The following is an 11,971-nucleotide window of genomic DNA, read 5'->3' as shown; positions in this document are numbered from 1 at the left end:
GGGCTGGATTCCCCCCTCCCTGCTCCGATCCGCCAGCGCTGACTGGCGGAAAGGACGGGGGAGGGGGCGGGTACAGCTGGCTCTGCCTCTAGATAGGCAGAGCCAGCTGTCACTCACGCAGCTGGGCGGATCTCGACATAGATGTCGGGATCCGCTCCGACTGCCGCGTCTCAGTATACCGCGAGCTGTAGCTCGCGGTATACTGAGCTTAGGGTGACGGGAGGACGCTAGTTTGTGTCCTCCCGTTACCCTAAGGAGAACTACGGGGAAAAGCCCTGACCCCATAGTTCTCCTTTTAAGTTTCATGGCCTTTTTTAATGTTCCAAGTGCTACAGTATTGTTTATTGCATGGTAATCGTAGCAATAAAACAAGTTACAATGGATAAGGGTCCTGCTCACAAAGGAGAAAAAATTAATGGTAAATTGGACAGATAAGTAGTTAAGGTTTCATATAAATTACATATGTTGCTGGTTTGGGGAGAAAGATATATCTTGGTTGAAAATTGCTGTAATATACAAACCAGTGGAATTGAGTAGCTATGAATTTGCAATGTAAGGTAGTCTGAAGAAGTGAGTTGTTGGAATCTGTGATCAATTCAAAAGGCTCTTACTCCTTGCTGTCTTTTTTTTTTTATTAAAGGGAGTGAATAGTATTTTGCATAAATATTCTTTTCTTTATTATGTTTAAGGCTAAATAATAAAGTATATATTTTAAAAAAATTTAGGTAGAAAAATATTGTATTTGAATTTTGTTTATAATTACTGCCGGGGGATCAAGACGACTCCTTGCCAAAAGTAGTAAAGGAGTGAGATTTCATGGCATTTCATTTCATGGCAGGATTCTTAGATCTCCAACCATGATCTAGCCAGGTTCATCAGTAGGAAGATCTAACTGATTACCTGAGAAGCCATTGTGTGATGCAACCCACCATCATTTTTATTATCGTAAGACAGAATTTATACAGCGCCAACAGTTAGAGCCAAGCATTGCAAAATAAAGGGAGACAGTACAGTTACAATACAATTCAGTAATGGAGGGTTAGGAGGGCTCTGCTTATAAGAGCTTACAATCTACAGGGAGGGGCAAGTGATACAAAGTAAAAGTACAGTTTTTAGGTGGAGCTAGAATAGGTTTTCCTGAAAAGATGAGGTTTTTTTTCAAGAACACTGAAAGGCAATACAGATATCTGTGTTTGGTGTACATGTTACATCTCATATCTGCTTAATGCAATCACAGGCTGTAGCATGAAGTTCACCCTATTCACCATTTCTGTATATTGATGTTTGAGAGATTGGCTCTGAGCTGAGATGCAAACCAGCAATTTGAAGTCCTATAGGAAGTATCACACACTGAATCTCCATCTTGTTCATTTTTGCTGTTGTGTTTAATTGCATTTAAAAGTTTGTTTTTTCTTTCACAGGTTCTTAGTACAGTTCAAGCAGGACAAGGTCTGTGTGAAATTCATCCAAGGAACTCAAAAGAATGGCAATGTCCCCACTTGCAAGAGGAAAAACAATCGCCTTCTTGAGGTGGCTGTACCCTAACAGCACAATTTTTAAAGTATGGACATGTTTGATTTTAACTGCTACTTTTTAACCTTGTTAATTGTGCCAAAGGCTGATGGTAATGTCATGGATCCAGCAATGTAAGCTTTTACATAAAAACGGCTTCATAAAAGTTATCTCCTACACTTTATTTGAAGCAAACTATTCATGTCCGGTTGGTTGCTGATCAAATTCTACTACAGCATATTTAAGGAGTTTGACACACAGCTTCCCATACAATCCAAATCTCCACAAGTATATAAAAGTCTAGTTTTAATTACACATTTCATTAGCTCTTGAAATTGAGTTTGTGGGTTGTAGAATATACTACAGTTTCTGTTCCAGAGAAGTCACAGCAAAGAGCGACTGAGGAAATAATGAAAGAAGCAAAGGCTGCCCAATGGAGCATTATAACTTGCCTTCACACACATTACACTTGTAAAACATTTTAACTACTATTAAACTTGTGCAGACTATAGTTACTATTTCACATACAACAGACAGCTACTGTTTTAGACATCTTTTCTTTTATTAGCATGTCATTATCTGAAAACAGACTAGTGGGTGAGGTGGAAACACTTTTTTTAAACACAGTAGGTCTAAAGTTGTAAAAATTTATTTTATACTGTACATGATTAGTGCTTGCTGTCTCAGAAATGTTGTGGAAAATATTTTTATATACATCTTGCCATTGATGGGCACATTGATTTAATATTGGCTAGAAATATTTTTGCCTCTAATCACAAAATAGTCACTTTAATTTGCAAATAAATTGTATATATCTTAAAATGACCAGAAAAGGACATTTTGTAATTTAAAAAAGCTGCCATGAGCAAAACATAGGGTGTGCCTTTACTGATCTCTCTCTGCAAATGCTAGCCATACTAACCCTCGGTGCCTTTACTTTGGCTTCATTTGGTGCATGCTTTTTTTAGCTCTGTGACTCAAAAAGCTTTGAACCTAGACACAACCGGACAACTAAACCTTTTGAGAAGGGGATTAGCAATGGCAGCCATGTATGTCTCTCATGATTTAAGAAATTACCTTTTAAATCTCAATCTGAAGCTAACAAAACAATTCTTACAAAATATATCTTTCTTGCAACAATGGCAAAAGTACACTGCTTGTAGTAAAGACATCCCAGAATTCTCAACCTGTCTTCTGTAATTGTCTCATTCATTGTCCCATTGCTTTTCTATAATACTGCATAGAGTCTGACTTACAATTGCAGGCATTCCCAGCAGTAACCTTGGGCTTCATCTTTGGTGAAACACTTGGCGAGGCTGCTTAACCTCTATAGGAATGCTGGGAGAATTTTATTTATTTTTTTAAATAACATTGCGATTGATTGTGTGATTGTAATAAAAGGAGACCTCTTAACTTGGCACTCTTTCTTCATGTCCATTGGAAAGGCCTATCTTAATATACAGTATATCCAAAGCAGAAGTAAGCGGTGAAGATCTTCACGGAAGTGGTTTAAAATGTTTGCAATTAATATACTGTATGTGACAAAGCAAGATCTTTTCTATTGAGTTATAATTTAAAGCTGGATTCTAAACAGATATAGATCAACACCAAGAAATGTAATAAAATACTAATTAAAAATCATTGTGTGTTTTAAACGAGCAAGAGTGCCAAAATTTGATTTGTTATCGGCTTCATTGCACTGCGGCAATCAGAGTGGCAGTGGAAAGGACATCACGAGGAGGAGGAAAAGAACCTTATCAGCATTCTGCTTATTATTTACTGTTTAGTTACAGACTGGGAAAGAGTGTGCCTATAGCCTCACAGCTGTATCTCTGCTGTGCCAGATCTAAGGCACTGATGCTTCTGACTGCTGGTTTCGGGAGAATTGAAGATGTTCCCACTGTGCTGCTCACTATTCTCCTTATGGGAGGCTCCGACATATGGAAGCAAAAACTTGCCTCTAGCAGGATGGCTGCCTCCACACAAAGACACAGTGCAGAATAAAGCTTGGGAAGTCCATAATGGGGACAGATCAGCTGCAGGGAGACCACAAGCAAAACTGGGGACTATTCCTTTTCCCTCTGCTTCCTTTTTTGGGCATAGCTTCCAGAGTTTAGTACATGCTTACAATTTATAAACAAGATTGTTTCCCTGTTCTTCCCCTCCAGATTAAGCTGAGATATATTAACCTGCAACACAACTCATCACAGCTCAACAATATTTCAAACACGAAGTAGCTATTGTAGCTATTGTGTCCTGTGCCTGCAGGCATCATGTGCATGTTCCTGACATTGTGTCCAAATATTGTTCACACAAACATCAGTGATCCTATTAAGATTAGGAACCGGGTTCAGTCCAAACCGGAGTTCCTCCAAACCCAGAAGGAGCCGCTCCTGATTATAGAAGGAAGCTCCTTACATGCCACCCAATCAGCTGCTGCGGGGAATTCTCCACCATTGCACTTCCTTGTTTGGTGGAGTTCAGGTTTGGACTGGGTTCTGTCTGAACCTGAACTCATCCCTGATTAAGATCAGATTCAGTTGCAATATGCAGGGTATTGTAAAGAAAAGCCATTCAGCTAAAGTGAATAGCGCAAGACACATTGTAATTTTAACTTTCAGCCAAACCTTTTTTTTGATAGTGAGAAAGGTTTAGAACCTCTTTAGTGGAGAAACAGTTACAGCAAGTCCTGTGCATTTTATTCTGTCATATAATGTCATATAACATATAACATTTTATTCTGTCATATAACCTCCAAGCTAACTGCTACAGGTACAGATACAATAAAACTGCTAATCCAGATATGATAGTTTGTGTGCTATAACACATCCCAAATGAATGGATTTCCTTAGCTCTCCTGCAGTTAACACCTTTTTATATCCTTACTGATTGTAAGTTTTCTAAATTTATTTTAGGTTGTATTGCTTTATACAGTGGTTTGTCAGAGCCTGTTTAGTTTTTATAATTAGTGACATGGATTATGGGTAGTGTGAGATGAGGTTAAAACATCGTCAAGTTTTTAGTTTGGGCATTTTTCCTCCTGGGGAGGATTCCAATCACTGCGGCACCACTGATAGTGGTCACTGAGACAGGATGAGACAGGAACCCACCTTTATCTTTAATGGGAACAAATACTACAATATAAATGCAATTTGTTGGTAGAGCGGGGAAGGGTTACAAATTTAGGGTTTTGTTTTTTTTGTGGTCTGTGTTCATATTGGGGAGCTTTTCCCTTCTGGCCTCCTGGCACTAAGGGCTAGTTCACACCAGCCACAGTGTGTTCCGGCCCGATGCTGTGCCGGAACGCACTGGATCGCATCCCGGCCGGCTCATTGCATCCTGGGACGGGAGGGGACGTGGCAATGCATTGAAGTCAATGGCACCGCAGCCATGCCCACAGTGCGATCACCTGCAGCGGAACTTCAATGCTTGTGTTCCAGTCCAGTGCACATCAATGCCTGCGTTCTGGTCCAGTGCGCACAGAAAAAATAGTGCATGCAGCATTTTTTTCTGACTACACTGGACCGAAACGGGCCGCAATGCACTGGAGCTGGTGTGAACTAGCCCTAAAACTGGGAAGTGAGGGAAAATACCTCCAGGAAGACACACTGAGTTTCAAACCCTTCATTACTATATTCAATCCTAACAAAGCTCTGGCTGGAGTATTTACTCATAATTAGCACAAGAGGATCAATTCACAAAGCTTAATAAAGATTATTTTTAGCCAAGTCCAGTGAGACTTGATATGCTAAGGCTTGTTAAAATACTTTGTTAAAGTCTTCAGACCAGTCATGTGATACCCCAGGATCCTCTTTCTCTTCCCTTCTCAAGGCTGGACAGTCCTTACTGATGCAGAAAACTGTGTTGACTTGATGACCTCCGCACTGCTCTCTGCACCAGTACACCCCAGCTCCAGATTGCCAGTGAGTATTGTAGCCTGAGCTGCTTTTTTTCACGCAGGTTTGGGAAAAACGTTTGTTAAATAAAATGTTTGCCTGGAATTGAGCTCTAAACTCAAATATATTTTTGTATGTCAGGAGCTGAAAGTGATTTAGAGTCTGTGGTATAATCCATTGTTTCCAAATCAAGTTCTTGGGGCATGTTTGCAAATGTTATCACAGGTAAAATAAACAGGGTGATTCTTTTAACATTTTGGAAATGAGAGTATCTGAGCTATTCTCTTGATGTGTGATCTACATGGAATTATTTGTTACTTTAGACTTAAGTTGGAAGTTGGAAGATACTATAGTATTGCAAACCCTAAATCAAAATAGTGGGCAATAAACTAATAAATGGTTTTGATAAGTTGCTCATTTAAAAGTTGTACAGAGATAGTTGCAAATACAGTGTGGGCCTCTCAGCATTCCATGGGAAAATATAAGCCATCCTCAGTGATTCCATGTAACACAAGTCAACATGATGCATAAAAATATGATTGACATTTCTGTAATGCTTATTTTAATTGTTTATTAAACAGAAGTTCCATGTTTTACTTGTATACTGCGATGTATCTTATGCAATGTGCAGCAAATATTGATTTTGTAATTTATATTCCAAATTATGTTGTAATAAAACCCTCATGTGAGTAGTTTCCTATTTTGAAAAGACCCTGAGAATAAGCTAGCCAGGCAACACACTGTGTATGTTGTGTTAGTGGATGTGATTTTCATTTTTGTGCAGTAATTAAAGAGAAGAAAAATTTTATTTTGCAGTGCTCCATAGCACATTACGTACCCCTATTTGCCTTGTAATAAATATGCACAGAAGACCTCTCTGGTCCTGCAAACTGCTGTTATTATTTATGAAGCTAGAGAATGACCTCAAACTATTTGTTTTTCCTGTTGTATTATTTCCTTAAAGTCCATTTCCACCTTTGTAAGTGATTAGCATTTATTGTGGTAATGAAGAGGTGCAGTGATGATGTATATGCATGTACATTTTCAGGACTCACATTGCAGGCTTTCTTCATTTTTTTTATTAGGCCTGAATCCTAGAAATTGAAGAACTTCTCCACAGGAAATTCAGTCTGACACCAGGGTCAGATATAAAGCAGACTGTAAACAGCTGTCCCCCTCCCCATTCTTTATTGTAACACGATTACTAAACACCAGCTCTGCCTTTACACACATACACTGTCTGGGGGACGGCACTATGAATTCTAATGAATGGGGGGTAGAGAGCTCACAAATTGCTTGCGAAGCACAAAGGCAGCCATTTTCATGAGGATATGGGGAGGAAAGCTAACACAAAATTGTAGGTTTCTGTGTTCATATACAGCAACTGCATATGTCTGCTTCATGTACACTCAGTGTTCATTGCTAGCATATGTTTTTTTAAATACATCAGCAGAGGTGGAAATGGGCTTTAAGTGCATTTCCACCTTTGCAGCCAAATTTGAAAAAATATATTCCCTTTGGTGTTCCTATTCACACAGCATACCTAAAAATAATAGAAAAATGTTTTAACTTTCTAGTTTCTTTGGAACACGATTATACACAGGACGCTATAGGCATCTTGTATTGTTCAGAATAACTTTAGGGGTGTCAGGGTTCCACCCTGACTTGACTGGTTTACAGCATTCTGGCTTGGCTACCATTTCACCCACCTGTAATCCCGCCTATCTCTGAGCAGACTGTGTAATGTTGCTCACTACTCCCAGGCTCCTCTTATGGCCAAACAGGGAGCATTATCTGAGAGAGCCAGATGGGAGTTTCCTGTCTCTGAGTGATGATGTCACTCCACTCACTATTTAAACCACTCAGTCCAGTCTGACCTTGCCCTTGCGTGTCATTTCCTGCTAGTGCATTCCAGCTGCTCAGTGTATGTTGATTCCGTGTATGACCCGATCTTGGCTGATGGTCTCCTCTGGTTCCTGCTCTTGTCTTGTTCCTGACAATGCTGGTTTCCGTATTCCTGCTCCTGGCTTGTTCCTGACAATGCTGATTTCAGTGTTCGTGCTCCTGGCTTGTACGACTACTCACTCCAGCTCCTGACCTTGGCTTGTTCCTGTTTATGATTTTGCTTGCTCCTGTGGACACATTTCTTAATCAAGTATTTTTAACTAGAACCTTATGCTTATCTGGTATTTAATGTGCTCTGAGAAGGGGCAGGTTGGTTTAAAAGTGAAGATCTGCCTGCACAGTGCAGGCAGACATATGATAAGCATAATTTCCTAGGCCCCTCCTCAACATTACATAGAAGGGGAAAACTTCAGTTTTCACATAAAAAAAGTAAGCAGCAATTTTTATTTAAAAAAAAAAGTATATTATGTGAATGGGAACATGTAACAAATCTAAAGTGTGTGTTAACCCAATTTGGCTGCAAAGGTGTTTTTTTTTATTTTAGCTTTTAATTATTACAAGTATTTATATAGTTCCAACAATTTGCACAGCACACTACACACTACATTCACTTCAGTCCCTGCCCCAAAGGAGCTTACAATCTAAGCTCCATATTCCACATGTATACATACAGTACATACAGGGACAATTTAGACAGGAACCAATTAATCTACCAACATGTCTTTGGAGTATGGGAGGAAACCAGAGTAACCACAGGAAACCCATGCAAGCAAGGCAGAAGAAGTGCTAACCACTAAACCAATAATTTACAGCTGTTTTTCACCTCCCAGTTGTTCTACAGATTTCAGCACCATTTACTGTAAAAGCAACGCTGGTAGGTTAATTGGCACCTGTCTAAGTTGGTCCTGTATGCATGTACAATAGGAACCTTAGATTGTAAGCTCCTTGAGGGCAGGGACTCATGTAAATGTGCAGTTTGTAAAGCTCTGCATAAAATTCTCTGCTATATAAATACCTGTAATAATAAATACATAAACAGGAATATACACAGAGAATGCCCGCTGCATTGTATTGCATCAGTGTGTGTTGTGTTAATATTTTAAGTAGCTGTTAGGCCTGGTTCACACCTGGGCATTTTACAGCGCGTTCCTACGCGCTGTAAAACGCTCAACATGTGAAAACCAATGATTGCCGATGGGCATGGTTTCCACCTGGGCGTTTTACAGCGCGTAGGAACGCGCTGCAAAACGCCCTATGCCCAAAGAAGTACAGGAGCTTCTGTGGGGCGTTTTGCCACGCGTTTCCATTGGTATTCCCGAGTGCGGATCGGGGTTAACAAAACGGTAACCCCGAGCCACATTCAGGAATACAGCGTACAAGTCTTACCTTGTCCGCGATCCCCGCTGTGTGCTCCAGCGGCTGCCGACTTCCGGGTTCCGTCCCTTGCGAGCGGCCGCAGAAAATAGAGAAAATAAAGGGGGAAAAAAGCATACCGCCCAGTTCACTGAACGGAAAAACGCGCTAAAAAATGCGGCAAAAAAATGAGCTGAAAAAAAGAAAGCTCAGGTGTGAACCCAGCCTAAATAGGGAGGAAGGTGAGTAAGTCACATGATCCCCATACCCAGAAGTTCCAGGTATTTCTCTTTGCTCCTGGCACTTAACTGAGTGGTGGGGCAGGTGAGTTTGTACAGCTGGGGAAGCAGGCATTTAGGCATCCTTTTGCATTGTACCACCTGAGTAAAGCGCAGATTCACTTTACACTTGACACTTCTGTAACAAATATTGGGTGAAATATAGATGATCGTTTTTTTGCTTTGTTCGTCTTTGGGTCTGTGGCTGTAGCAAGTTTACTGGGCCAGACCAGACCTTTGCTTGGCCATGGGTTCAGGGTCTTCCTGTAGGATTCCAAAGTGTTCCTAAGCCAGCTGGGAGATTTCATTTTTCTGGGTATTCCGAGGTTTGGAACGGTTCCAGGTAAGTCTGCTAAGGGCCACCCATGCCAGATTCTTTAACTGTCTCTCCACTAATATGTCAGAGGAGAACATGCTCAATATCACTAGGCTTCTCATGTTGGAGAATAAGCCAGGCCAGGCAATTACCATTACATGCAACTTGCTACATCCATAAGCAATAAGTATAGGGATGTAGGCTTTCTGATCAATTACAAGCCACATTCAAAAACCTCACTATCACTGCTTGTAGAAAACTACAACATCTGCAGCCCTTATTAGTTTCACATTCTCTTATCTTGATGTTCTGTCCTGGTGGTATAGATACAATTACATTTTAAGGGTGGACAAGTGAAATCCATTTTAGAGTATCTATGGCAGTTGAGTGTAATCCAGATGCTACATGTAGTGGATGTGGCCAAAATATGGGTATATGAATATAAATAGCAATAATATAATTATTTTATACATGCTTGGGATATTATTTATATTATTAAAACATATTACCCGAGAAATATTACCAATATGCACAATCCGTAAAAATCCAGTCACACTACACCATGCAATTCCCATACACTGAAATCACATCCCACATGTGTCATTGTGTTTGTATGTGAAATGCTATAACTATACTAGGCATATGTATCCTATACCAATAACGGCCAACATACCGTGGTAACTATTTTTTTTTTGCATTCACACACCAGTCACTGTCTGCACTGGAATATGAGATGGAACTGTGCGAGGAGCAAATCTGCATTTCTTTATCCTTCCTGTAAATGTACCATAATTCAGACTTGTACATGTTGGGTATCGCCGCGCACGCCGGAGTGAGAGCAATAATTCTAGGGCCAGTATTTTGGGGTATCTCTAAATTGATGACCTGTGGGGGCTTTTAAAGTGTCTTCTATGGACTTTTTGAGGTAATGCAGTTATTCGCCATTTTACGGACGCACGCAATTTGTAAACTGGGCATGTTGGGTATCGTTTTACTCATTGTAACCTCATCTTTTATATTCATTAAAAATAATGGGTATTTTATTGTGTTTTGGGGCGTTTAATTAAATTTGTCACTAAATTTTGGGGTTTAATAAGGAGTTGCGCTAATATTGCGCTACATAAACATTTGCAACTACCACCATTTTATTCTATAGGGTCTTGGCATTCAGAAAATATATAATGTTTGGGGGTTTTAAGTAATTTTCAGGCCTAAAATGTGGAATATAACATGGGTGCAAAAAAATGGGGAAAAGGCCTCAGTCATGAAGGGGTTAACAAGTATAATCCGTCCACCAAACTTACCAAACAGGAACCACTCCAACCTATCGAGTCATTGCTAAGTGCCTTCACCTAACCATCCCTTCATATCACAGAGACAATGTTTTGAGATATTTGTACAGTGTTGAAGCTCATCTGCAAAAGAAAAACATTTGTTTTAGAGCTTAAAAGGGTTAGCATATCTGTCAGATTTTGTATTGCTGTTTGCGTCTAACTGATTAGGGAGACTCCCTTTACTTCCTCTCAGGACAGGAAGTGGTAGGAAATCTCTCCAATGGGTTTATAGACAAAAAAATCATAAAATTAGGGAAGAATTAAAACTTTTGACAATGTTTAGTTTGTTGTCAGTGCTTCCTGGTGAGGACTCCACCGTTTATTTCTGGCATGGCATTCAAGTTCATTCACACAGTTGCAGTAACAAGCAGTAGTGCACTATGCAGGGGTTGCTGCATTGTGATGCTGGCACCCCAATGCAATTCTAGAATGCAGCTGCATTATAGTGCACAGCAGTGTTCTGAATGAGCTGCCCAATACAATATACCTCAGTGCATGAAAATGCAGGTGTCGCACGGTGTTCTGGTGTAAAGGGGGGGCGGTGGATATTCTCTGGAATTGCAGACAGAATAAAACATAATTTTACATGACTTTACAAATAAAAAAGTCAAAGGTATATTTAAAGGTAGTTGTGGAGCGAAAGCTGGCCTGTATCGTCCGTTCCAATGGAATAGATACTGTAGCTCCAATTGGTGAAAAAGTTAATTCTGGTTCCGATAGAAAGGTGTCTAAACACACAGTGCTTCACAGTTTGTTGTGTAGCTGCAGAACAGTCAGGGTGCCCATGCTGACCCATGTCCACCATCAAAGGCACCTATAATGGTCTTGTGAGCATCAGAACTGGACCACGGAGCAATGAAAGAAGGTGGTCTGGTCTGATTAATCAAGTCTTCTTTTATATCATGTGGATGGACGGTGCGCATGTGTGTTGCTTACCTGGGGAAGAGATGGTACCAGAATGCACTATGGGAAGAATGCAAGCTGGCGGAGGCAGTGTGATGCTTTGAGCAATGTTCCTTGGGTCCTGCCATTCATGTGGATGTTACTTTGACACGTATTACCTATCTAAACATTGTTGTTTCCCTTCAAGGAAACAATATTCCCTGATGCCAGTGGCCTCTTTCAGCAGGATAATGCGCCCAGTCAAACTGCAAAAATGTTTCAGGAATGGTTTGAGGAACACAGCAAGTTTAAGGTGTTTACTTGGTCTTCAGATTCTCCAGATCTCAGTCCAATTAAGTATCTATGGGATGTGCTGGAAAAACAAGTCTGATCCATGGAGGCCCCATCTCGCTACTTACAGGATTTAAAGGGTCTGCTACTGATGGCTTGATGCCAGATACCACAGCATGCCTTTAGAGCTTTAGTGGAGTCCAT

The 11,971-nt window shown here is 40.4% G+C and overlaps 1 protein-coding gene across 3 annotated transcripts in view; it reads left to right on the top strand.

The window, feature by feature from the left end:
- Window positions 1-1,590, top strand: part of MYO1B (myosin IB) — a 230,201-nt gene extending 228,611 nt beyond the window's left edge. For all 3 annotated transcript variants that reach the window (XM_018557219.1, XM_018557217.1, XM_018557216.1), the window contains one exon: window positions 1,422-1,590. In XM_018557219.1, the coding sequence (XP_018412721.1) occupies window positions 1,422-1,545 (124 nt within the window). In that variant the 3' untranslated portion in view covers window positions 1,546-1,590. The remainder of the gene's footprint in view (window positions 1-1,421) is intronic.
- The last annotated feature ends 10,381 nt before the right edge of the window (window positions 1,591-11,971 follow it).

Source organism: Nanorana parkeri, unplaced genomic scaffold (genome assembly GCF_000935625.1).
Source record: "Nanorana parkeri isolate BGI_ZX_2015 unplaced genomic scaffold, ASM93562v1 scaffold273, whole genome shotgun sequence".
NCBI classification, from domain to species: Eukaryota; Metazoa; Chordata; class Amphibia; order Anura; family Dicroglossidae; genus Nanorana; species Nanorana parkeri.
Note: the sequence above shows the minus strand (reverse complement) of the source record. Positions and strands in the feature narration are given on the sequence as shown.